Below are 27,748 nucleotides of genomic sequence, written 5' to 3'. Positions count from 1 at the left end.
CGCCCTGCCTACCAGTTTGGATGAGTGTTTCTTAACTCCTTGGTTGTTGGACTTTCATCCAGTTTGATTTTCTGACAGTTCTGGTTATTTTTTGGTTTTGAATTTGTTGCTGTCCTTCTTTTGGTTGTGCAAGGAGGCAAGTGTATCTATCTACACCTCCATCTTGGCTGGGAATCTATAACTTTTTTATACATAGCTGTTACATGTAGGGCAATCTGTCTTTAAGGAGGGATAAATTACTCTAAAAAAAGTGAATTCTAGATAGTTTTCCCTTCAAGTCAAGTGTCCTGTTGTTTAAATAAATGTCTTAAAATAAAAAAAATATATTGAAAACTACCAAAATTTATGGTGAATAGTGGGAAGACTTCACCACCATTCTATGTGCTTCTAAAATTTGGCTTATTCTCATTCATAATAACCAGATCATTTTCTTTTATTCATACACATGAATGTTTGTACTATATACTCAAGAATACTTGAATTTTTACACATACAAACACATAAATACATCTTACACACACATGCCAAGGGAAAGAGGTCCTACTTAACATCCCTATGCAAATCCTCTGCTCTAAAGGTGGGAAGGATTTTAAGTAACTCATATAGTTGTAAGAATAAAAAGGATAGTATTTGTGGAAATTTCCTTGTGAATTTTCTCTAAAGAAATTTAATTTGATATTTTTCAAGGTTTTAGATAGAGTACTGTGTTCCTGAAAAACAAAACAAAAAAACCCCCTACATTTAAGTTTAAAAGGCCTTGCTTTTTTGAAAATGTGAAACTCATAAAAACTTAGATATAAGTGACATATAATATTATATTAGTTTCAGGTGTACTATGATTCTTTATTTGTATACATTGTGAGATGGCCACCACAATAAATCTAGTTAACATCCATCACCAGTTACAAATTTATTTCTTGTAATGAGAAATTTTAAGATCTACTACTCTCTTAGCAACTTTGAAATATGCACTATATTACCATTAACTATAGTTGCCATGCTGTGCATTACATCCCCCTGACTTACTTATTTTATAACTGGAAGTTTGCACCTTTTAATCCCCTTCACCCATATGGCCGACACCCTACTCCCACCTCTGGCAGTCACCGTCTCTTCCTTATATCTATGAGCCTGATTTTTTTGTTTAGATTCCACATATTGGTGAAATCATATGGTATTTGTCTGTGTCTGATTTATTTAACATACGTTCCAAATCCAAGACCCATCTATGTTGTTGCAAATGGCAACATGTCCTTCTTTTATGACTAACAGTCCACTGTATACTGTATACAGTGGACTGTAAAGTATACACTGTATACTTTATCTATCCATCCATCAATGAACATCTAGGTTTATACCAAAAAGGCTTTCTTAAATGTTAGCCCTGTCTTCTCATTGTTCTAGGTTCAAAGTCATTCAAATTAAACAATGCATAACACTGTTATTAATTACGAACATTTATTAAGTATCAAGAGTATACTGCAAAGGTTGCGATATAAAAACATAATTAGCAATACAGTGTTTGACATTGAGCTTACAATCTAAAATGAAATACAGTAAGAATGCTTTTGGCTTACATTAAAATTTCCTGAACTTAGAAATGGCTGTTTTGGCAAATAAGCAAGGCAAAATGACCTATCATTTCAAGTACAATGTTAATAATAAGGCTTAGAATATGATCCCAAGAATGTTTTATTTGTTTCCAGACATTTCCTCCAATTAAACTAGGCTTGGTAAGAAAAGAGGCCTTAGAAATTTGGTAAAAACAATAAATTATTTAAAATTGTCTTGTTTGCTTAACAAGCTTTTAAGCAAAGAGATGCTTACTAGCCCGAGTTTTTTTACCACTAGGAAAGACCCACAAAAAATATTATGAACTAAACCAAATTTGTCTTCTATGCCAATACAGTTTTTCAACTTTTTCCTCCTTCCCACGTAAGGGCTCCAATGACAGCCTTATTAAGGAAGTACTGTATCCAGATAAAATACCCTAACAAGTTGAACATCTGGGAAATATTAACTCGTATTTCAAAAGAAGAATAAGCAAAGAGAGCACTGGGACCTCTAGCTGCAGGAGAGGCCTGGCTATGTAGGGTACATAAACAAAGCAGCTAAGTTCAGTCAATGCATCTTCAAAGTGATTAAGAATATAGGATGTATATGTATATGTATATGTATATGTATATGTATATGTATAATGGTTGCTATTCTGCTTTGTATTTCTGGTGTAGAAGTATTTTAGAATTTAGCATCAAGACCCTACTGCAAACTCCGTACTATTCTGCCTATATCCATAGTATAATATTTAATAAACACATTCAAGGTTTTCATTGCTGGTCATAAATTAGCTGAAAAAGGCACACTGGAGGGATTTTGATTCTTACTGTCAAATGCAAAGACTGTTTTAAACTTCTGAACACATGCCATCTTAAACTATATACTTAATTATTTTTTCAACCACTTGTGATTCTTTCAGGAACACTAAAAATAAATTAGTGGTTGTTAAGTTGTCTGAAACCTGAAATAGGATTTACCCTGTAAAGTGCATACATACACTTTTTAATACATGCAGAGAAATGTTTTAATGGCAGAATAGTAGCATCCTGAGATGGTATGTTTAATAGCAAAGCAATATTTTAGTAATTTTTGGAAAAACAATAACTTTCCCCTTAAAAGCTCATCTTGGTAACTTTCTTTTAAATGAAAACACAGCAGCAGCAACACTCAAATAATATTCATGACTAAATGCTTTGCATACAATTTTATCAAGAAAGAATGATCCAGGAACTCCAGAATAAAACATTTTATGAAGTAGAATAATTCACTATTTTTGACCTAAAGTTGAGAAACATCCCTTTTCCAATTTAAAAGTGCCATTTATACATCTTACTTACAGCAAATAAAATCCAATGAATTATTAGATCTGAAATGAAAAGCTTGAAACATCTATCAACATCATTCTCTTCTAATAAGATGGCAGAAGTTAATTTTAATGTTTCCCAAAGAGGGATAAAAAATTTTAAAAATACAATCACAGCTGTGGTAAATAAATCTGAGTTTATAAACCTCAACCAATTCATTTACTTTTAGTTGGTACTGTATAGAACAGCTAGAATTCCTGATTAAATTATGTGTTTTTCTAAGGCAAGGCAAGTTTATGTCTAAAGCATAGATATTAACTTGATTATAAAGGCAATATGACCAGAACATATACATTCACTTTTTTTAACTCATATATTCCAAGCTACATAAAATTTAATTTCATGTCCTATTCTACAACTACTCTTTGACATTAAGCTTAAAAGCATAATTGCTGTGATACATACAAAAACTTTCATTTTTCCAATACTGCAAATAATACTGTAATTTCAAATACATAGAATAAACTTTTGCACAAAATTTTAAAAAGGCAAACTATTAGCTAGCTATAACTACTGTGTTAACTGTATAAAGAAAGAAATCACAAGGAAAACAAAATACAAAACTAAGCATAATTTGAAAAAACTAAGCATAATTATTGCATTTAACAATTACAACAAAAAAAATCAAATCAAGTAGTTCTGAAAACACTTGATTCGTGGTAACGTGTATATTCATTTTACAGCTACCGGTTTGATAAACATGCTAAGATTCCATTAAGACTTGTTTTTCTTGGTTATTTTTCACCCTTGTATACTCCCCAATAGCAGTTGGAATTAATTTTGTTTTGAGTACAAAATAAAATAATGTTTATATTTTTTAATCTGAGTCATGTAAAAGCCAACTCCATACTCTCATTTTAAAAAGCTGTATTTGATTTTAAAAAGACAACTAAAAACAAAAGTTGTAGAGAACAAAAAGGAAAAAAGGACTTATAGACATGGACAAAAGTGTGGTGATTTCAAGAAGTGTGGTAGAAGGGGACTAAGTGGTAATATAAAAAAAAAAGTTGCAGTTAATTTTTTGGACCTTAATTAAAATTTAACATTTAAGCATGCATTTTTTTGCTATGAAGTATAATCTTCATTTTAATAAATTGGTAAATGTTCTTAACAAAGGCAAATCTTGATGTCATCTATTTTAAATATGATGACATAAACATTTTTTCTTTTTTAATGAGAAAAAGGAGATGAAGAAAACCATTCATTTAGGTCCTCTTCACTCAATTATTCTGAGACAGGTTTAAGTAGGATGGATCAGATCAATAATGTTGGTACTCCCTTATCTTTGCAGAGAAGAGAAAAAGGTAAAATAAAGGAAGTTATTTCCTTCCTAAGGTCTCAGCTAGTTTCTTAAGTCTTTTCTTCAGTTCCAGCGGAAACTTCTCATAGCACTTCTTACAGACTGGTTTCATATCAAACTCCACAAATTTATTCCTAAAGATAATAATAAAAAATTAGTGGAAATATACTTCACATGGACATGTAAATAATGTGAATTAATTTTACTGATGTAAATGAAGATACTATATGTTAGCAAACAAGTATAACTCTAATCTCAATTCCTGTCATTGTGGTAGATGTAAAAAATTCACAATATTTAAAATCAATTATCCTGTAAATTGATCCTATACATCTACCTGTGTAACACAGAATGTGTATTACATTGTAGCCAGCGTTAAGTATACAGGAAATCTAATGTAAAATAATTTAGGTAAGTAAAATTAGTCACATTTTAAAGTACCAGGAGAACACTTTTAAAATTACTTGAGGAAGAGAATTGTATCTCTGTTATTTGAATGATCCCCCCTTTATTGAAGGCAAATTAATCTTACTATTTTAAATTAGGTAGTTATGTGGTTTCATCTTTGCTGGTATAAAATAGTTTGCCTTCCATCCTCCCTTCCCCCGCAAAATCAACCTAAAATATCATCTGAAAAAAATCTTAAATCAGAATGGGTTATTTTGATTGATTGTTTGACAGAAAGGCTGGTAGGGGAGATAAAGGTTTTTAATCACTCTTAATGAATACAAATGAACGAGACTGCCTGTGGTTACATTTTGTGAATGGTAGCTTGCTCTATGGAGAATTAAAGTCTTTTTAAAAGCTAGAGCAATACATATTATCAATTTATTTGTAAAATAGTTATGGAGAGGACAAGTTTTCAGATAGCCTCCTATCTATAACACTTTGTTAATTTGTGATTATAATAGCTTATTACTTAGAAATCCAGGGTCTTTAATTGTGAATTGAGTAAGCACACAACTTTATAACTTGTTCATTATCTTTGTAATTATATTTAAGAAGCACTTGTGGATCAAATCCAGTAGTGCACTGTCCTCTATGACAAGTGATTAAACCTGCTAAAACCTTTTTCTAGCTGTTTTTCAGAGATGCAATGCTGACAGTAATGCAAATGTGTTACATTTCAATTATCAGTTTAATTTAAACTATTAAATTAAAAATTTCCCCCAAAGCCTTCCTAGAACAGAAGCTATTAACCCTAAACTACCATTTTTTTAATTGCAGGAAATAAATTATCACTTCTTTTTCAGATACTGCTAAGCAAATCTTCCACTGTTTTAATATCATATTTGAACCTTAATTTGTCTTTATAGATAAATAAACATGAAAACTGAAAAGCTAAGGAAACTTTTCAGAACACAATGATAACCATAAAGGAAGACTGGGATAATCATGATGATAATTCAAAAGAATTTCAAAGACTGAATTATTTTTTAATAAAAATCAGGAATAGAGATTGGAAACTTCAAGAAAATGACTTCATTGCCCTGAATGGTGTGCCTTTCAGTGTGTTAGATGTCCTCCTGCAAATCAAAAGGTCACCAGTTGATTCCTGGTTAGGGCACATGCCTAGGTTTTGGGGCCATGTCCCCAGCAGGGGGCGTGTGAGAAGCAACTGACTGATGTTTCTCTCCCTCTCCTTCTCCCTCCCTTCCTCCCTCTCTAAAAATAAACACATAAATCTTAAAAAAATTAAAATGAATTCATTAACAGTAAACATATGGGCATTATATGAAAGCACATATATAGGGTGTAGCACAAGTAGGTTTATAATTATGAATACACAAAATAGTTTATTGTATTATTATTTATTAATTATTGTATTATTTTCCATATGAACTTTATTTAAACCTACTTTTGCCCCACCTGGTACATACACCAAAGATAGTAGAAATCTCATTTTGTACATTACATGATGTTTGCTTAGATCTGAAACACACTGAAAAAACTTAATTTATTACCGAACTTAGAACATGAGACACTTGAAATTTATCAATTAAATTAATTTAGGCAAAGAAACTCAAAACTAGGATTTTAACAGTTGCAATTATCAGACAAAAATACTTTAAAACTTTCCTGTATCAAGAAATTGAAATTCTTCCCTTTGTGAAGAATTATTGTGATTTAAAAAAAGAGATGCCGTAATCTACATATTGAAGGAAATAAATACCATACAAGTGAAGTACAAGCTGGTATTAAGTGTGAACTTTATTTTAAGCTGTATAATTTTAATAATTGTGAAAGAACCAGCTCTACACAGGATGAATACTTGTATTACTTGGTAGCAGTTATAAATATACCTCAAACAAACAAACAAACAAACAAATAAATAGTAAAAGACAAAAACAGAACAAAAACATTCTAAAGGACTAACCAAAGAAGAAAGTAGTGAAAATGATAGAAGGGATAGAAAAGTTTACAAACAGACAGGCTTTTTCTTTTTCTGCTTGTCCTTATCCTTTGCTTCTCTCTCCCGTTTAGCGAGTCGCCTCTTAAATTCTTCTGGCATTTTCTCATAACAGTATTTGCAGACTGGTTTTAGATCAATTTCAACAAACTTATCCCTTTGAGGAGGACAAAGAAGAAATAGAAGAAAGAACAGGAAACAATTAAAGGAAGAAATTTTATTTTCAGAAGGCCTAAGTAGAAAGAAAAAAGGAATCAAACAAGTATCTTTTTAAAAATTCTGTGTTTTAAAAAAATGTTACTGCAAAATTTTCAGTGTTAGGATTCACGCTGGACCACAATGTATACTTACTTGAGTGTTAATTTAGTGTTGCAGGTAGAACAGGCAAAACAGTTCACACACCAGGCCTTATTAAGAGCAGAGACCACTAGAGGAATAGGAAAGACAACTGGTCACATACACTGGTATGGGAAGTGGGTAAGCTGAAACTTTCAACTCTAACACAGAATTAAGGTTATTTCAAAACACTTTGAAGAGGTCCTCAGAGGACTGCTTGCAAAAGAATCACACAGTTAAAAATCCTTAGCGTTGTTAGTTAACGTTTACTGAATTATTTTTATTAACTTATTTTTTTACATTGAAAACACAAAAACTGAACAACTTACGTCTACTATGACTGAAGGCTTCATCTTTGGAAAGATTATTATTGACCTTTTTAACATTTACTTTTTATTTTTTAAAAAAGATTTTATTTTTTAGAAAAGAGGGGAAGGGAGAGAGAAAGAGAGGGAGAAACATCAATCAGTGGCCTACCACAGGCCCCCAACTGAGGACCTGGAGTGCAACCCAGGCATGTGCCCTGACCTGGATTCAAACTGGTAACCTTTTAGTTGGTGGGCCAGCATTGAGCAACACTAGCCAGGGTTCATCCTTTACTTTTAAAATATACATAGAGGTCTATTTTCATTCTTCCTGCATTTAAAACTGTGTCAGTTAAGGTTGGAAGATGGTGGCGAGGTAGGTGGAAGTAGAGCCCACTTCCCCCTGTGCACAGGTAGAACACCTAGCTGATATTCTGAGGAACAGAGTAAACAGCCAACGGAATCCCAGCTTATATGAAGGTTGGTGGCTAAATTGTAGAGGACACTGAAAAACAGATGGTAAGGAGATTGCTTTGGGATGGTAAGGGCCCTCAGATAAGAGTAGGGACCAGGGCTGCTGCAGTCTTTGGCTGGTGCCTGCAGCCTGTTGGAGCCTACCCCAGGATCCTTGGATGATAGCCAAATCAACAGCTCCCTCCTCTGCCAAACAGGGAGGAAAGAGCAGCACCAGGATGGATCTGGATGCTTGAGGTCGCTGGGGGGAATAAAGACAAAGTGGGAGACACACAGGGGCAGTGTGCACCCGCTGAGACTGTGGATGCCAGATGAGTTATTACCAGAGGAAATGGGGAGCTGGGTGACACCTGGAGACCGCAGAAGAGTTGGGCTGTGTCAGACCCTGACCCGGATCATCTCCAGGTTAGTTAGAAAGTTGGGCTGTGTGAGAGGCCAGGTGCTTGTTAGAAGTAGCAGTAGTCTTAAACAGGAGGATTTTGTTAAAAAAGGCTCTTGGTTGCTGGCTGCTGCAGCGACAACCTTGTCTAATGCCCCTGCTCCTGTACGGTTGGGCTAGCTCACTAAGAGGAAGAAGAAGGTGCCCTCCACAAAGGACAGCAGCAGGACTCATGGAGTTAGCAGTCCCCAGAAAGACTTAACTCAGTGGGGGAGCTAACTACTCTGAAGAGACTTTGAGAGTGCTTAGCACCTAGGACAGCAAAGAGCGAGAAGGTGGTGTGTGAGTTGCCTCTAATTAGTGTACCTCAAGGATGGCACAACTGGTGGATTGAAGGTGCAGAACTAGAGCACACGGGCACTGGGGGCCTGGCAGTGAATGGAGGAGGTTCATTCCTCCATTCCAGGCAGTGAAGGGTAGAGGCTGGGCAACTGTGAAGAGTGTGGCCCAGACCTGGCCCCCTACCCTCCCACTTTTCTCCAGAGGAAGGGAGAAAAGTGAAACCCAACACCTCTCAGCCTACTGCATCCATGAAGACCAGCAAAACTCGCTTGGCTGATTTAAAGTCAGCAGGCTTTTTTTCTTCTTTTTTCCCCCACGCAAGTGAGACAGTAAGACCTGGAGCTGTAAAGGTCCAGAGACAGACCCAAAGAGGGATCACAAGGCTAATCTGAACAACTGAGAAACTGAGACAGATTTCACTTTGCTATTCCAGAGAATATGCATGTTATTGTTTATTTGTATTATTATTATTATTCTTTCATTATTTTTACTTTTGTTTTACTAGTTTTAACTCTATTCTCTTGCACACTACACCTACTTTCTTTAATGTACTCTCACTATATCTCATAATCTGACTTCCAACAAGAGCTCTGTTTTCTGGATTCAGCTCACAAGCCTTTCCCCCTCTAACAAGAGTCTCATCTACTTTCCACCTTTTATAAAAAGTGGCTAGTTGGGTGAAACATCACAGTTACTGCTATACTTATCCAAAGGATCTCCTATCTCTTCTCTATGTGTTGGTACTCTAAATCCCATGGAATACTCTCCTGCTGTCTTCATCCATTTTGCCTTCCTCCTGCAACTGATCACATACAAGGGTAGGTGGGAGCTGTGAACACCAATACACTTGCTGGAAGACAGAACCCACCAAAAAAGGAACCACCAACAGATAATAAAAAAAGATGGCAGAGGAGTGAGTACAAGCCACACTAACCTCCTCCCAGGACCAATCTGGAATTACAGCTAAACAGTGGACAAATTACCCAGAACAAACAACTGAACAATAGTGAGAGAGAAGCCTTGTAAGCTTGGACATACAGAAGAACCAGCTTTGGCACAACCTCTTTGCACCTGCACAACAGCATACAGGATGTGGTTGGCAGAATGACCCTCAGTCAACCAGCTGGAGGGAAGGACCCACCAAAGAATGACCCAGCAACAATCAAATCCCAGAAACATCCAGACAGCCAACATAGATGGCATCCCAAGAGCAGCAAGTTCAGGAGATCTAGGACACTGTACCACTGAATCTCATGGGTCTCTTACCATAGAAGTCCACACCACAAACCCAGGGAATCAGATTAATTTAAGAAGCAGAGGCTAAGAAGAAGGAAAGAAGAAACAATGGGAAGACTTCAAAGAAACAAACCCCAAACGAAAGGAAACAAGGAAGCCTCAGAAAGAATGCTAAATGAAATAGAGGCAAGTCAAATATAAGATATTGAGTTAAAGCAATGGTTACAAGTAAGCTCGATGAACTCACAAGAACTACCAAAAACTACAGGGAAACTACAATGACCTCACTGCAAACTGTATCAATATGAAAAAAGAAATAGAAACTAAAAACAAGGGCCAAGAGGAAATGAAGAATATAATTTCTGAAGTGAAACACAGCAGAAGGAATCAAAAAACAGGCTAGATGATCAGAGGATCGAATCAGTGAGCTGGAGGACAATGTAGAAAAAAACAACCAGGAAGAGTAAGAAAAGGAAAAAGAGACTCAGAAAGAATGAAGATGTGGTAAGAGAACTGCAGGACAACATGAAATGTAATAATATCCATATAATAGGGATACCAGAAGGAAAAAAAGAAAAGCAAGGGATAGAAAACCTGCCTGAAAAAGTAATGATGGAATATTTCCCTAATTTGATGAGAAAAAAAGTCACACAAATCCAGGAAACAGAGAGAGTCCCAATACAGAGGAACCCAAAGAGGCCCACTTTAAAACATATTATAATTAAAATGGCAAAATTCCATGACAAAGAAAGAAACAAGAAGTAACATACAAAGGAGCCCCAATAAGACTAGCAGCTGACTTCTCAATGGAAATACTACAAGCCAGAAAGGATTAGCAAGACATATTCCAAGTAATGAAAAACAAAAGCTTGCAACCAAGACTACTCTACCCAGCAAGGCTCTCAATTAAAATGAAAGGCCAAATAAGGAGTTTCCCAGACGAAAGTAGCCTCAAAGAATATACCTCCACCAAACAAGCACTGTTAGATACTAAAAGGTCTGCTCTAAGAAAAGGAAAAAAAAGAGCGAGAGAGAGAGGAACACAGGTATGAAAGAAGTAAAATGGCAATAAATAAGCACCTATCAATAATAATCTTAAATGTAAATGGTTTAAATGCTCCAATCAAAAGACATAGAATAGCTGAATGGATAAGAAATCATTACCAACAGATATGCTGCCTCCAAGAGACCAACCTCAGAACAAAAGACCTAGACAGACTGAAACCAACCTCAAGGAAAAACCTCAAAAATGCTCAACTCATGAAGATTGAATACCACGCCATTAAACAATGAGTGGGTTAAGAATGAGCTCAAGGAAGAAATCAAAAAGTTTCTGGAAACAAATGAAAATGAACTCACAACAATCCAAAACTTATTGCACACAGAAAAGGCAGTCCTGAGAAGGAAGTTCATAGCAATACAGGCCTATTGAAAAAAGACAGAAACATTTCAAATTAATGACCTAATGCTACACCTACAAGAACTGGAGGAACAATAACAAAGATAGCCCACAGCAAGTAGAAGGAAGGAAATAACCAAGATCAGAGCCTAACTAAACGACATAAGAGACTAAAAGCACAATTCTAAGGATCAATAAATCCAGGAGCAGGTTCTCTGAAAAGATATACACAACCAACAAGCCTTTAAGCAGACTCAAAAAAAAAAAAAAGGCAGAGGACCCAGATAAACACAATCAGAAATGAAGAGGAGACATTACAACTGATATCAAAGAAATACAAAGGACTGTAAGAAATTACTATGAAGAACTGTATGCCAAGAAATTTGAAAACCTAGGTGAAATGGATAAATTTCTAGAAAAATATAATCTTCCAAAACTGAATGAAGAAGAAGCAGAAAGCCTGAACAGACCAATAGCAGCAGATGAAATTGAAGCAGTAATCAAAAATCTCCTGACACACAAAAGCCCTCGAATGGATGGTTTCACAGGAGAATTCTACAAAGTATTTAAGGAAGAGCTAACCCCTATCCTTTGCAGACTATTCCAAAAAGTCCAGAAGATGGAAGGCTCACAAACTCTTTTCATGAAGCCAGCATCATTCTAATCCCAAAGTCAGATAAAAACACAACAAAGAAAGAAAACTTCAGGCCAATACTGCTGATAAACATAGTTGCTAAAATCCTCAACAAAATATTCCCAACCACATCCAGTAATACACTAAAAAGACCATACACCATGACCAAGTGGGATTCATCCCAGGGATGCAAGGAAGGTACAATATTTGCTAATCAATAAATGTAATACATCACATAAACAAAAGCAAAGACAAAAATCACATGATCATATCAACAGATGTAGAAAAAGCATTTGATGAGGTACAGCACCCATTTATGATAAAACCACTCAGCAAAGTAGGAATAGAGGGAGCATTGGTCAACATAATGAAGGCCACATATGAGAGACATACAGCCAACATCATACTCAAAAGGCAAAAGCTAAAATCTTTCCCATTAACATTAGCAAGAAGACAAGGATGTCTGCACTCACCACTCCTATTCACAACACAGTATTGGAAGTCCTAGCCACAGCAACCAGACAAGAAAAAGAAATAAAAGGCATCCAAATCAGAAAGGAGAAAGCGAAACTGTCATTGTTTGCAGATGACATGATAGTGTACATAGAAAATCCTACAGGCTCCACCAAAAAAAAAAATACTTGACCTAGTAGTGAATTTGGCAAAATAGTGGGAGGATACAAAGTGAATATTCAGAAATCGAAGGCATTTTTGTACATCAACAATGAAAAGCCAGAAACAGAAATCAGGAAAAAAATCCCAAGTGATATAGCAACAAGAAAAATAAAATACCTTGGAATAAACCTAACCAAGGAGGCAAAAGACCTGTAGTCAGAAAACTATGTAAAACTGAAGAAAGAAATTAAGGAAGACACAAATAAATGGAGGCATGTACCATGTTCATGGATTGGAAGAATTATCATCAAAATGTCCATACTACCCAAAGCAATTTACAGATTCAACGCAATCCCTATTAAAGTACCAATGACATATTTTACAGATATAGAACAAACATTTCAAAAATTTATATGGAACCATAAATGACCCCAAATAGCGGCAGCAATTTTGAGAAAGAAGAACAAAATAGGGGGGATTACAATACCTGATATCAAGCTGTATTAAAAGGCCACTGCAATCAATACAGCCTGGTACTGGCATAAGAATAAATGCATAGATCAATGGAACAGAATAGAGAGCCCAGAAATAAACCTAACTCTCTATGCTCAATTAGTATTTGACAAAAGGGACAGAGGCATAAAATGAAGTAAAAATATTTTCTTCAACAAATGATGTTGGGAGAGCTAGACAGCTACGTGCAAAAAATTGAAACCCAATCACCAACTTACACCATACACAAAAATAAACTCAAAGTGGATAAAAGAGTTCAATATAAGTCGCAACACCATAGAAGTCCTACAGAACAACACAGCAGGAAAATTTCAGGTATTCTGTGCAGTAATATTTTCACCAATATGTTCACTAGAGGATGGAACTTAAAGGAAAGAATAAACAAATAGAATCTCATCAAAATGAAAAGCTTTTGCATGGCTAAAGAAAACAGCATTAAAATGAAAAGAGTACCAACTATATGGGAAAACATACTTGCCAATGATACCTTGGACAAGGGTTTGATCTCCAAAATTTATATATTGGAGATCAAATCAATAAATAATATAATATATATTTATATTATTACAACTGACATGACTCCACTCCAGGAAGAAAAACAATGCAATTAAAAAAATGGGCAAAAGACCTGAACAGACACTTCTGCAAGGAGGACATACAGAGTGCCCAGAGGCATATGAAAAGATGTTCAGCATCACTAGCCATCAGAAAGATGAAAATTAAAACCATGACGAGATACCAGTTCACACCGGTCAGAATGGCATCATCACCAAATCAACAAACAACAGGTGTTGGAGAGGTTGTGGATAAAAGTGAACCCTAGTACACTGTTGGTAGGAATGGAGACTGGTACAGCTACTGTGGAAAACAGAATGGAATTTCCTCAGAAAACTAAAAATGGAACGGCTTTTTGACCAGGCAATTCCACTGCTGGGATTATATCCTAAGAACCCTTAAATGCCAATGCAAAAGAAGCTATGTACCCGAATATTTATAGCAGCACAATTTACAATAGTCAAGTGCTGGAAACAACCTAAGTGCCCATTAGTAAATGAAAGGATCAAAACACTATGGTATAATTATACGATGGAATACTATGCAGGAGAAAGAAAGAAGGAGCTCCTACCCTTTGCGACAGCATGGATGGAACTTGAGAGCATTATGCTAAGTGAAATAAACCAGACTGTGAAAGACAAATACCATAGGATCTCATCTTTAAGTGGAATCTAATCAACAAAACAGATAAGCAAGCAAAATATAACTAGAGATATTAAGATTAAGAACAAACTAACAGTAACTAGAGGGGAGGTGGGAGGTGATAATGAGGGGAAAATGGGGATAGGTTTTCAGGAAAAACTGTAAAGGACACATGGACAAAACCAAGGGGTTTGGAATCAGGGGAGGGAGGTGGGGATTGCTGGGGCGGGTGGGGAGTGGTGGACAGAAAAGGCAGACAACTGTACTTGAACCACAGTTTAAAAAAACTTTATCAGTTAAGTATTACTGCTCTGTGTCTTTTGAAAATGCTTCACTTACTAGGAAACCATTCATTGATGGTGTGAATGTAGGAAACTGCATATCAACCTCTATTTATAGTTAATTTTTTTCTTTTCCTTTCCTCTGTGTGTCCTATGAGGCATATAAATGCTATGTACCATGTCTTCCCAGGAAAGCTCTTGTCCTCTCACTCCTGCAGACAATGCAGTGTACATATCACTTAGATGAGTTTTTGTGGCACAATGCTTCCCTACCAAAAAGCACACTCCTCACTGCTTTTCTGTTCCTACTGTCACTGGCCCAACAGAGATATATAGAATAGGGAAGTAATTAAAAAAAACAAACAAACAACCCAGCCATTAATGTATTCACCTACAGGAGTCATTCTTTTAAAACTGAGAGCTTTCTTTGACAGTAACTTTCACCTGGTACCTGTCCCATGTACGAGAAAGTTTTATTTTAAGGGCACTAGAGATTGTTTTCTTGAACTAAACTTTTTTGCAAAATGCATATATGCATTATTTCATCATGTATTTTCCAGTGATATTCTCTGCTGAGAACCATAAACCATGCTGAAGACAGAAATGTTTAAAACTTTGACAGGAAGGTTCTGGCAGAATTGTGCTAGGGACTATTAGCAAACACAGCTGCTTACTGTTCCAATCAATCATCTGTGCCTAATTATCCAGCACAATGTCAGGAAGCCCTAGAAATATCTATAGGTAACTGTCAGGTTTTAACATCTGCAAGTTTAAAGTGACTCTTCCTACCAAGGTAGATTAAACTGTTCTTAATAACACTGCTCAACAGCTTCCAAGTTATATAATTCTAGGGAACAGAAAGAAAAATAGGTTTCAGGGTTGAACATAAATGCTTTTTACACTTCTAGTGTAACAACCCCATGGCAATGACCTAAAGTATTATCATAAATGAGGAACAAATCCAACTCTTAGGCTATTATCATCTTAACTGATATAAATTGCTTGGGAAATAGACCAAACAAAGAGAAAAAGTAACTGATAAGAGTCATATTCCAAACAATAGCAATCATCAACCTCTTTCAATTTTCACATCTCCCAAATATTTTTGTTTCAAAATAGTGCCATATGAAATTCCTATAGTTACTTACCATCACCTTCTATAACACGGTTGCAGTGGAAACAAACATCACCAAATAGCTGGAAAATGAAAAAGTAGTAAAAATTCAACATGTGTTAGAAATGAGCTTTAAAACACCAAACATTTAATATGATTTTATTTCTTTCTACCACTTAAAAACAAATAGCTGGCTACCTAAATCCAGATTTTACCATTACTAGAGAAAACATATAGCAGTTGACTAATTTTTACCTGTTATGATGAAAATAATTTACTTTTCATTACTAGCAAAAAACAAAAAAGGCTCTGGAGGTGTTCCAGATTTAAGGAAGCTAAAGGAACATGACAACCCTAGCCAGAGTTTAGTCCTACAGTGGAAAAAAATATTTCCAAGAGAATCCTTTGTAGCTGAAATATTGATAAGCTTAAATTCACAAAAGTGTATCTAGTATCCAATGAGTACATACAATACCTGGTTATAGTGGGTTTCACAATATGCCAGGCCCTTCCTTTCATAATGGCGATGTCCAAGAAATGGTTTTTCACACTTGGCACAAACAAAATGCTGAAAAAAAAATTTGCTACAGGTCATTTTTGATTTGCCATATTTTACTTATCAAATGAAGTAAAACTGTAAAGTTATACTATTTTCAGGGAAGGGACATGAATGTTTGAGGTAGCAGTTTCATTCAGCCATAGGTACTCCTGCAGCAATTTCAGTCTTAATTCAGGTGTCTTTGACAAGCGAAGCCCCAGCCTATTCAAACATCACAAAGTGAGAAGCCAGGTGAATGTCTGAGCAACATCTGTAAGCAAGGGCTGGTGCTGGAGATGGACCATGACACTTCTCTCAGGAAAATTTAAGAACAGACTTCTGGCCAAGATGGAGGCGTAGGTAGATATGCTTTGCTTCATCCCGAAACCATAATAAGAAGGATCACAACTCACTTTAAACCTAAAAACAACCAGAACTGCCAGAAAATCAAACTGTATGGAGCTCTGACAACCAAGGATTTAAAGAAGAAATATCCATCCAGATGGGTAGGAGGAGCAGAGACAGGGAATTAGGGTGAGAGGATGTGGTGTGGCGGCTGCTGGTTGAACCAGTGTTCTGACATTCATGTGTGGCGGTAAAAATCAGGACGGATACCTGGGGAGTAAGCAATCCCAGCCCCAGGATACACTGCACAGGCCAGGGTTCCAGTGCCAGAGGAAAAAGGCCTCATAATTTCTGGCTATAAAAACCAGTGGGGGCCCTGGCTGGTATAGCTCAGTGGACTGAGTGCAGGCCTATGAACCAGAGGGTCGCTGGTTCGATTACCAGTCTAGGGCACATGCCTGGGTTGCAGGCTAGGTCTCCACTAGGGGGACACATGAGAGGCAACCACACATTGATGTTTCTATCTTTCTCTTCCCCTCTCTCTAAAATAATAAATAAAATCTTTTTAAAAAAAGACATTGTGGGGGGGGGGGTGTGTTGGGGCGGCAGAAACAACTGCTGGTCTCCAAAGAAAGTCCGTTTAAAGGACCCATGCAGCCCTAGAACATAGGGCAAACCCACCTACTCTTGTATTCAGCACCAGGGCAGCAGCTAGAAGGGTGCCAACCACATACGGAAAGTGGGAAAATTGGGGAAAGTGACTGGAAACAGGGTGAGAACTGAACAAGCAGCATTATTTCCTCTCCAATCCCTCCTCCACAGTGCCACAAAGCAGCGGAGCGGATTGCCTCACCCTGGGGAAAACCTAAGGCTCTGCCCCATACAACATAACAGGTGCACCAAGACAAAGAGTCAAAGCTCCTCTACCTAATACACAGAAACAAACATAGGAAGGTTACCAAATTGAGGAGACAAAGAAATATGGCCCAAATGAAAGAACAGATCAAAATTCTAGAAAAAGAACTAAGCAAAACTGAGACAGGCAACATATCAGACACAGAGTTCAAAACATCGGTGACAGGGTGTGGAGAGAAATCACTGAGTATAGCAAATGCGTAAGGGAAGAAATGAAGGCTACCCTAAGTGAAATAAGGAAAAATCCACAGGGAACCAATAGTTAAGAGAAGGAAGCCGGGGTTCAAATCAATGATTTGGAACATAAGGAAGAAATAAACATTCGTGGGGAACAAAATAAAGAAACAAGAATTCAAAAAAATGAGGGGAGAATAAGACGACTCTGGGACATCTCCAAATGTGCTAACATCTGATTCATAGGGATGCCAGAAGGAGAACAGAAAAGAGCAAAAAAGTGAAAACTTATTTGAACAAATAATGAAAGAAAACTTTCCTAATTTGGTGAAGGAAATAGACATATAAGTCCAGGAAGCACAGATAGTACCAAACAGGTTGGAACCAAAGAGGGCACACCAAAACACATCACAATTAAAATGCCAAAGATTAAAGCTAGAGAATCATAAAAGCAGCAAAAGAAAAGCAGAGAATTACCTACAAAGGAGCTCCCATAAGACTATCAGCTGATTTCTGAGGGTGAAAGATGGCAGTGAGGTAGGTGGGAGCTGAACCGCTTGCTTGTGCACCCAACTGGGACACCTACCCAATCTTCTGAAGAACAGAGTAACAGCCAACAGAATCCCAGGTTATATAAAGTTTGGAAGTCAAAGACTGCAGAGGATGTTAAAAAACAGATGGCAAGGAGATCGTGTAGGCTGACGGGATGGTCACTGGGGCCTGTGGCTACCACAGGAGCTTTGGAAGACAGCCAGATCAGCACTTATAACTTAACAGCTTCCTTCCCTCCCAAAGCCGGGAAGCCAGTCCCATACCAGGAGAGACCTGCATGTTTGAAGTCACTTGGGGGATAAAGTCACAGTGAGAGACATACAGAGGCAGTGTTTCCTGGCTAGGATAATACCAGAGAAACTGGGGAGTGGGTGACACCTGGAAATGGGAGAAGAGTTAAGCTGTGACTGACCCTGACGCAGTAGTCTCTGGACTGGTCAGAGAGTTGGGCTGTGTGAAAAGCTGGACACTTGCTAAAAATGGCTGTCCACAACTAAGGAGAATTCACTGAAAAAGGCCTTCAGCCACTGGACAAGGAACTCTCCTGTGTTGTGGCCAGGCCAGCAAAGAATGAGGAGGAAGGGTGTGATTTGTTCCAAATCAGGGCACCTCATGGACTGATCAAAGTTGGGCAGTAGGGGCTCAGTGGGGTAGTGACTTAATTTAACTTAATAGGGAAACTATTAAAGAGACTCAGAGACTTAATTTAATAGGGAAACTAAACTGCCCTGAAGGGAATATTCATGTACAGTGACCAGGCCAGCAAAGAAGGAGGAGGGATGGCAAGTTGCTCCCACACGGTGCACCTCATGGACTAATCAAAGAGTGGAATGACAAGGTAGATTAAAGGTGTCCACTGGGCACATATGGACTGTGGGAGCTGCACGGTGCTCTGAGGGCTAGGGCTGGAGGCTGGACACCTGTGAATATTGGAGCCTGGACCAAGCTCCCAACACAGAGCCACAGGAAAGGGGAAAAAAAAAAAGGAGCCCAGCCCCTCTCTGCCCGGAGCTACCAGAAGACCAGCAGAACCCAGCTGGCAGGATTAAAGTCAGCAGGACACTTTTTTTTTCTTCCAAGTGTAAGACAATGAGACCTGGAGCTGTGAAAGGACCAAAGACAGACCCAGAGAGAGATCAGAAGGATAACCTCAACAACTGAGACAGAATTCACTCTGATATGCTACAGAACTTGCATTTTATTTTTTACTTTTTATTTTTGTTACTGTTATTATTTTTATTATTATTGACCTTTTTATGTCTCTTCCTTCTGTTTAGTTTTTTTTCTTTTGTTTGTTTGATTTCATTGTTTGACTGGTTTTCTTTGTTCTCCCTTTCATATTGCATTTTAATTTCCTTCACTTCACTCATATACCAATAACACACTAATCTTGGTCTTTTACTTTTTAAAAAAAATTCAGGTCATGCATTTCTTGTCATATTATTATTGTTCCAATTCCCACACAGCACCTTTCCATGGTCTTAGTCCATTTCACTATCTTCCTGTGCTTTATTACTGTTGCGGTTAATGTCTTCTCCTCGCACACTACAAGTTTCTAGCACTTACTCTCACTATATCTCACCATCTAACTTAGCATAAGCACTCTGCTTTCTGGAGTCAGTGTTCTCTTTTTCCTCTAATAAGAATCTTATCTCTTTTTCGCCTCTTATAAAAAGTGGCTAGTTGGGTGAAATATCACGGTTATTGCTGTACTTCTCCACAGGATCTCCCATGCATTCTCTACTTGTTAGCACTTTAATTCCCATAGAATATTCTCCCACTGTCTTACTCCATTTCACCTTTGCCCTGTCCCAGGTCACATACAAGAAAAGATGGGAGTTGTAAATACCAGTAAATCTGCTAGAGGGGAGAACCCACCAACAAAGGAGCTATCAACAGGCAAAGACCAAGCACAACAAGAGAGCCCACACAAATGGAAAAAAAGGGCAACCCTAGAGCATCCGGACAAGGAGATTAAAGAGAAAGCACCACTAAGTCCCACAGAACTCCTACCACACCCTTTGTGCACCCTATGAAGACAGCTGGCAAACGAGAGCATCAGGAATTGCAGAAACAAACAAAAAGACTCACCTAAAGTGGGAGGACAAAAAAAAACCCCCTTCAATCAAAAGGCATGGAAGACTGCTCAGTAAAAGAGCTAAATGAATAGAGGTAAGTAAATTATCAGGTACAGAATTCAAAAGGATGGTTATAAAGATGCTCAAGAAACTCACTGACAACTACTATGCACTGAGTGGGAACTACAAGAGTATGAAAAAGGAAATAGAAACTATCAATAAAAACAAGAAACAAATGAAGAATACAATTTCTGAAATAAAAAAAAGTACAGTAGAGGGAATGACAAGCAGGCTGGAATGAAGCAAAAACCAAATTAGTGAGCTGGAAGACAAGGTAGAAAGAAAAACCCAGGGAGAGCAACTACATGAAAAAATGCTAAAAAAATACGAAGATAACTTAAGGAACTACAAGATAATATGAAACACAACAATTTTCGAATCACAGAGAAACGAGAAGGAGAAGAAAAGGAGCAAGGGATAGAAAAGCTGTATGAAAAAATAATGACAGAAACTTTCAGAACCTGGAGAGGGGAAAAGCCATGCATGTTCAGAAAGCACAGCGAGTCTCAATCAAGATGAACTCAAAGAGGCCTAGTCCAAGACATACCATAATTAAAATGCCAAGTTTAAAAGACAAAGAGAGAACCTTAAAAGCAGCAAAGGAGAAACAAGAAGTAATGTACAAGAAAACTCCAATTTGGCTAGCAACAGATTTCTCAACAGAAATGCCACAAACCAGAAGGGAATGTTAAGAAATATTCCAAGTAATGAAAAGCAAAGGCCTATAACCAAGACTAGCCTAACCAGCAAGGCTCTCAGTTAAAATGGAGGATGAAATAAGGAGTTTCCCAGACAAAAGTAGACTGAAAGAATACACCTTCACCACACCAGCACTGCAAGATATGCTAAAGGTATTGCTTTATGAAGAGAAAGAGCCCTTGCTGGTGTGGCTCAGTGGTTGAGTGTTGGCCTGTGAACCAAAGGGTTGTCAGTTTGATTCATGGTCTAGGGCACATGCCTGGGTTGCAGGCCAGGTCCCTGGTGGGAAGTGTGTGAGAGGCAGCAGCACATTGAGGTTTCTCTCATTCTCTTTCTCGGAGCACTTTTCCCCATCTCGAAAAAAAAATAAATAAAATCTTAAAAAAAAAAAAAAGAATAGGAGGAAAAAGAGTGAGAGAGAGGAACACAGGTACGAAGGGGGAAAAATGAATAAGTAACTATCAAAATTAAGTTTAAATGTAAATGGATTAAATGCTCCAATCAAAACATAAGAGCTGAATGGATAAGAAAACCTTACCTGCACATATGTTGCCTATAAGAGATTCACCTCAAAACAAAAGACCTACACAGACTGAAAGTGAAAGGTTGGAAAAAAAAAACTCAAGTAAATGGAGAGGGGAAAAAACCAGGGCAGCAATACTTATATCAGACAAAATAGACTTCAAACCAAGGCCATAAAAAGAAACACAGAAGGATACTTCAAAATACTCAAGAATCTACCAATAAAACATAAACATTATAAACATATATACACCCAACATAGGATCACCCAAATGTGTAAGGAAAATCTTGGAGGACTTTCAGAAAGATATAGACAGCAACACATTTATACTAGGGGATTTTAACACACCACTGTCAACAAGGATAATGCGCCATTACATTGTAACCATGTAACATTGAACAATGTAACCAGAAGGGCAGGTCCAGAGGGATAATGGCAGAGAATAGGGGAAGGGCCACCATGGACCATGTATAAAGGACACATGGAAAAAAGCCAAAGGGGGTAAGGTCAAGGGTGGGAGGTGGGGATGGGTGGAGCAGGGGGTCATTGTGGGGTGAAAATGGAGACTACTTAACTTGAATAAAAAAAAAAGGATTATTAGCTGATTTCTCAGAAGAAACCTTACAGGCAAGAAGGAGCTAGAAAGAAGTATTCAAAATTATGAAGGCAAGGACCTACAACCAAGATTACTCTATCCATCAAAGCTATCATTTAGAATGGAAGAGCAGATAAAGTGCTTCCCAGATAAGGTCAAGTTAAAGGAGTTTATTATCACCAAGCCCTTTTTATACGAAATGTTAAAAGGACTTACTTAAGAAAAAGAAAATCAAAACTATGAACAGTAAAACATCAACTCGCAACTATTGACAATTGAATCTAAAAAACAAACAAAAAAAAAATCCAAACTAGGCAAACAATAAGAAAGGAACAGAATCTAGAGGATTGTCAGCAGGGAGGGGGAAGAGGGAGAATAGAGGAAAATGTACAGGGATTAAGAAACATAATTGGTAGGTACAAAATACACAGGGAGATGTTAAGAAAAGTATAGGATATGGAGAAGCCAACTTATATGCACCACCCACAGACATAAAGGAGTGATTGTTGGAGGGAAGGTGATACTCGGTGGAGGGGGCAAAAGGGGAAAAAAACCTGGGACAACTGTCACAACCTAACCAGTCAAGTATATTTCTAAAAAAGGAAAGAAATAAAGGACAAAATATCACATCCTGTATCATTATAAGAGCTCACAAAAACTGTATATTCTATATTTCTAATTTTCTATAAAGTCAGTTGTCTTCAAAATCTTCATATTTAATTTCTAAAAATCTCCTTATCTTGGTAACACATCTGAACCAAGGAAATTAAAAAGTACTATTTGCCCCTACATCATTTAGAATTTACCTCCACATGCCACTGTTTTCCCATGGCATTTACCACGCGCCCTTCAATGGGCCTTCGACAAGCGCCACATATGGGGACTCCCATTTTGTCATGGCATGGCAAGCAATACAGTTCTCCTTTCAGCTCCCGGGCATCAGCAGTCAGCTCCTTCCTGTCCATGAGAAAGATACTCAAATGAATACCATCAAGAGATGAAAAAAAAACAGGCAACGATGAGGCTAGCACTTTTAGAAGGTTTTTGAAGATATCACTATAACAATCCTTGTAACTTCTTTTCCCTCCTGGTGATCAGAGTAACATGAATTAACAGGTTTGAATAGGTTTCAGATCCCTACCAAAACATCAATATCATATAATAATGATAAAATGTACCAATAAGTCAGATATATACCACCACATTGGTCATATCTATCATTTCCTTGACTATTATCACAATATAGTCCATTTGTTGTCTCTAAAAAGCTAGAGAATAATAACAATACTGAGGACAGACTCAGTGATATTATCTTTCTAAAATAACTGAGGAGTTTAGAGACTACTTCTATTTAATAATAATTATTTAAAGTGTCACAAGCTTTCAAGAATAGTTATATGTGAATAGGAATAGACAAATGACAAGAATTTTCTGTTTCCTAATGCTTAAATATGCTATTATTTTCAGTCCCCTGTGTCAATACATATGTCAGAGATAGCCTCAATTAGTCAAATGGACTTGTTTGAATTTCATGTTTTTAAATAATTCTTTACAAATGCTAAAGGAAAATGAGAAGTATCCTACCAGAGGGAGGATAGGCAAGAAAACCAGGTAAGGCACAAATTAATAATCACAAAAAAGATGAGGTGGCTGTACTAACACTACAAAGCTGTTTTCTTGACCTTTTGCCTACCTTATGTCTTCCCCTACTAGAATTTAGCATGTAAGTTCATATTCATTAAAGTATCTTTTTCATTTAAATTTTTATATTATATAACAAACTCAGAAAATCATAGCCCAACAATTTATCATGAGATTCTGAAGAAAAAAAATCCCCTTTAGATGTAATTTAAGATATGTCGAGATAATACCCTAATTAGTACAACTGTAGAAGCTATATATGTATACAAAGATAAGACTCTTAAAAGCTCTTTTTGAATCCTACAATGGAAAAGCAGTTTTTGAGATGATTTGGGATATTTTAACATGGTTTGAATATTCCCAGAGCTGTACATGCACATGCACGAGCACACACACAAAGTGTGCTGCACACCCAGTCAAATGGGGCAAAATGTTAACCGATGAAGCTAAATGATGGGCATGTAGGTATTCTTTTATTATTCTCTTGACTGTTCTATAGGTTTAAAGTTTTCCAGATTAAAAGTTGGAAAAAACCAATTTGACTTGCAAGTATAACAGAAATATAGAGAAATGTGATCTTTTATTTTATTTCCACCCTTTGTGCAATAACAAAGACATCACAATACCCGCAGTTGGCACAGTTGAAATGGTCTGGATGGTAAGGGTCATTCTTGAAAATCAAAGGCTGTTCATCAATGATGGCGTGGCATTTCTGGCAGATGTATTTTCCAAGGCCCCTGGCTTTCTCACGATTATGACAGGGGCGACACAGATGTCTAAACAAAATCAAAACTGTTTTAGAAACTTAAATAAAATATAAGGTCCTTCCTAATGATTAAAAAAAATATGCTTCTCCTATCTTCCAAAAGAAATTAAGGAAACTATTTCTTTAAAAATCACTGCTGACTTAAAAAGAGCAGAATCAACCCACTACTTTTTACATAAAACGTTATTTATTCCAGTCCAAGTAATCTGACTGATACTTAAGAAACTGTATTTTAAGTACTTGTAGCTCTTTTTCTCAGACCAGGAACAAAAGTGGCAGCAAAGCACTGCTGTACAAAAAATGCAGGGCCCTCTCCTAACAGGCAACAGTTCTGAGTCCCTATACCTTAAATTCAGTATCCTAAAGCACTGCCTTATAGTCCCATGAGAACATAGACATGACCTTGCAGTAGTCCCTTTATCTACCCACATCTGACAAGGATAAAAACTCCTACCTGCCAGCATTTTTGACAAACCCGATGTCTGCCAGGACTTGCTGGCAGAGGTCGCAGCGGAAGCACTCAGGGTGCCAGCTGTTGTTCATTGCTTTGATAACTCGGCCAATGATGAACTCACCTGTGGAAAGGGACACAAAGCATATCCAATGTGGTGTTTCACTGCTAAAAGCAATTAGGGAAAAAATACATTTAAACCTTTCTCCACAAATAGGGACTTTTTATGTATGTGTCTACCACAGTAAGCACTATATCAGCAAAATGTTTTCTATTTCATCTGTATCCTTCCTTTTGACTCGGTAGCTATATTTTCAGGCTGTCTTATCACATCTCTGAATCTGGCTTTCCTTTTACAAACAATGTACTGGACTCTCTTGAATGTCTTTTCGTAACTTCTGGTCATCATTGACACAGAAAACTGAAATCCACAGAACATATTCTTGTAACCAGTGCTTAATTTCTTCTTTCATTAAATCTTTGCAACATTCTAATCAATTTCTCCAATCTCTGGAGACCTTTTAGTAGGGCTGTTAGCAACCAGTGAAGGGGTTAAGGTGCAAGCAAGCCCACCATTTGTGCAATACACAAGCAATCTTTCTGTTCACAGGCCAATGCTCAATCTACTGAGCCACACCAGCCAGGGCTACGAAACACAGGTAATCTTTCAGCATCTATGTACCACACATGTTTTCTCTCTCCTGGAAAACCCAAAAGCAAGTAGGTATAGTTTGCATTAACAGGGGAAATGAACATTCTAAAAGCTCATCTAACAGAAGTTCTCGTTTGTCCTAAAATACTTGTATACTGTAAGTCATTAAAAATCATTTCTCTTTCCTTTTAAATTTTTTAAAAAGTTTATTTATTTATTTTAGAAAGGGGGAAGGGAGGGAGAAAAAGAGGGAGAGAAACATCATGTGAAAGAGACATTGATAGGCTGCTTTCTGCACACAAGCTGACTAGGGACTAAATTTGCAACCTTGGCATGGGGACTAAATTTGAATGGGAGTTAAACTGGTGACTTTTTGGTTTGTGGAATGATGCTCAACCAACTGAGCCACATTGGCTGGGGCTTCTCTCTGGTTTTTAAATAATTTTTAAAAATTTATTTATTGATTTTTTTTAGAGAGAGAGAGGAAGGGAGAGCTGGGAGGGTAGGAGAGGTAGAGAGAGACAATTAATTTGTTGTGCCACTTAGTTATGCATTCATTGGTTGATTCCCATATGTGTCGTGACTGGGGATCAAACCCACAACCTTGCTGTATTGGGATGATGCTCTAAGCAACTGAGCAATTCAGGACCTCTCTCCAGGTTTTGATACTCTTTCGGTTTGTTATATATTAATAATAGGAAAGAGGGCTGGCAAATTACCTAAATGTTACTTATAATGACAACCAAAAACCACTGATACTTTAGCAGTGTTAAATAGCTTAATTTTGAAACTTACTTTTATTTTACATTCAACAGTAAAACTTACCACATTGATGACAGCAAGGTGCAAAGAGCATCTGAAAATCATGTTCACAGTACTTCCTTCCTTCAAACTGAAACAGAAAGTACTTGTAAATATTAAATAACCAGAGAATAAACACAATTATTCTCCAGAGACAAAAAGAAAGATGATTTGTAACTAAGAACTCTGCTACTGAGATTTTCAAAAGCAGATATACTTTTGTATCTTCCATACAACTACATGGGGGCACAGGAAAAGAAAGAATGAACAAGTTGAGACCAGGACTAATATTGTTATTAGCTATTCTTAATTGTTTTTTGACTTACATACTCCACCTTTAAGAATCTGTTGAAAGCTACAAACCCCACCCTCTAGAAAATATGCACATACAAACCCCTTTCCACAGGTTTTAAAGCTGGTATCTAAAATATTTTACCTTAGGCTTAAATATTTAAAAAAGGTGACTATTCTAGTATATTTTAAATTTAAATATTTTAAAATGGGACCAAAACCCTTTAAAAATTAAACTTTAACAGTTGGCAAATTTACATCCTTCTTTTCCCTCCTTGAACTGTTTTCATTTAATTTCCTCCAAAGTTTTATCCTAGTATATTTCCTGATCACCCTACCATACTTCACTGCAATTAAAAATTTTAATTTCTGATTCCAAAAGGCTCTAGAAGTTAACATTCTCTTTCCTTTTTCTTTTTTAAAAGGGAATGCACTGATACTTGTGAGGAGCAATCTTTTTTAAAAGAGATTTTATTTATTTATTTTAGAGAGATAGGAAGGGAGGGAGAAAGTGAAGGAGGGAAAAATCAATGTGTGGGAGATACACAGATTGGTTGTTTCTCGCATGCCCGTAAATGGAGACCTGGCTTGCAATCCAGGCATGTGCCCTGACTGGGAATGGAACTGGTAACCTTTCACTTTACAGGATGGTGCCCAACCCACTGAGCCACACTGTACAGGGCAACATTCTTTTTTTCTGGATTAAATTATCATTACAATGATTATTAGTGAAACATGTTACAAATGTTAAATTTTACTTTTCACTATTTATATACTTGAAAAGCATACCTTAATGAGGTGAGCAGGGCTACTCTTTCCCCTCAGAATTATTTCATGCATGCATGGAGAACTATGACTTACCATTATAATAGCCATTAATTCTAGAATAATTTTCTGTTTTGGGGGTTGCTTTTATCCTTTTCACATAAAAACGTTGCAGGAATTATAATTATATAAATGTCTTCCTTTGAATCGTTGAGCTCCTTATAAGTTATATGCTTAAAATCGCACACTTGATTATCAAAACCCACTCTTAATAATGTATCCATTGCCAAATCAATTTCCTCAATTATGAAAATTATCTGAGGGCTTAGATCATTCGATTTAATGAACGTATCCACAATAGCTTAATTGTCAAGCCATATTTATTTTGTGCCAGGAAAAGTCTTCCTTCACTTTTAAATTCAAAGGAATAAAGTGTAACACATTTA

General features: G+C 36.9%; 1 protein-coding gene across 7 annotated transcripts in view; it reads right to left on the bottom strand.

Annotated features, from left to right (window-relative positions):
- Window positions 1-1,444: 1,444 nt before the first annotated feature.
- The window catches only part of LIMS1 (LIM zinc finger domain containing 1), a 183,964-nt gene continuing 157,660 nt past the window's right edge, over window positions 1,445-27,748 (bottom strand). For 4 of the 7 annotated variants that reach the window (XM_045835209.1, XM_045835210.1, XM_045835206.1 and 1 more), the window contains exons 3-10: window positions 26,271-26,337; window positions 24,797-24,917; window positions 24,203-24,352; window positions 22,742-22,892; window positions 15,932-16,024; window positions 15,491-15,539; window positions 6,983-7,058; window positions 6,626-6,788 (exon numbers count right to left, since the gene is read on the bottom strand). In XM_045835209.1, coding sequence (XP_045691165.1) covers window positions 6,641-6,788; window positions 6,983-7,058; window positions 15,491-15,539; window positions 15,932-16,024; window positions 22,742-22,892; window positions 24,203-24,352; window positions 24,797-24,917; window positions 26,271-26,337 — 855 coding nt within the window. In that variant the 3' untranslated portion in view covers window positions 6,626-6,640. Of the gene's footprint in view, window positions 4,356-6,625; window positions 6,789-6,982; window positions 7,059-15,490; window positions 15,540-15,931; window positions 16,025-22,741; window positions 22,893-24,202; window positions 24,353-24,796; window positions 24,918-26,270; window positions 26,338-27,748 lie in introns of those variants that run through there. The other 3 variants (XM_045835207.1, XM_045835205.1, XM_045835204.1) reach the window with 2 other exon arrangements.

This window comes from Phyllostomus hastatus, unplaced genomic scaffold (assembly GCF_019186645.2).
Source record: "Phyllostomus hastatus isolate PE091 unplaced genomic scaffold, TTU_PhHast_1.1 phas_contig_2, whole genome shotgun sequence".
Classification (NCBI taxonomy): Eukaryota; Metazoa; Chordata; class Mammalia; order Chiroptera; family Phyllostomidae; genus Phyllostomus; species Phyllostomus hastatus.
Note: the sequence above shows the minus strand (reverse complement) of the source record. Positions and strands in the feature narration are given on the sequence as shown.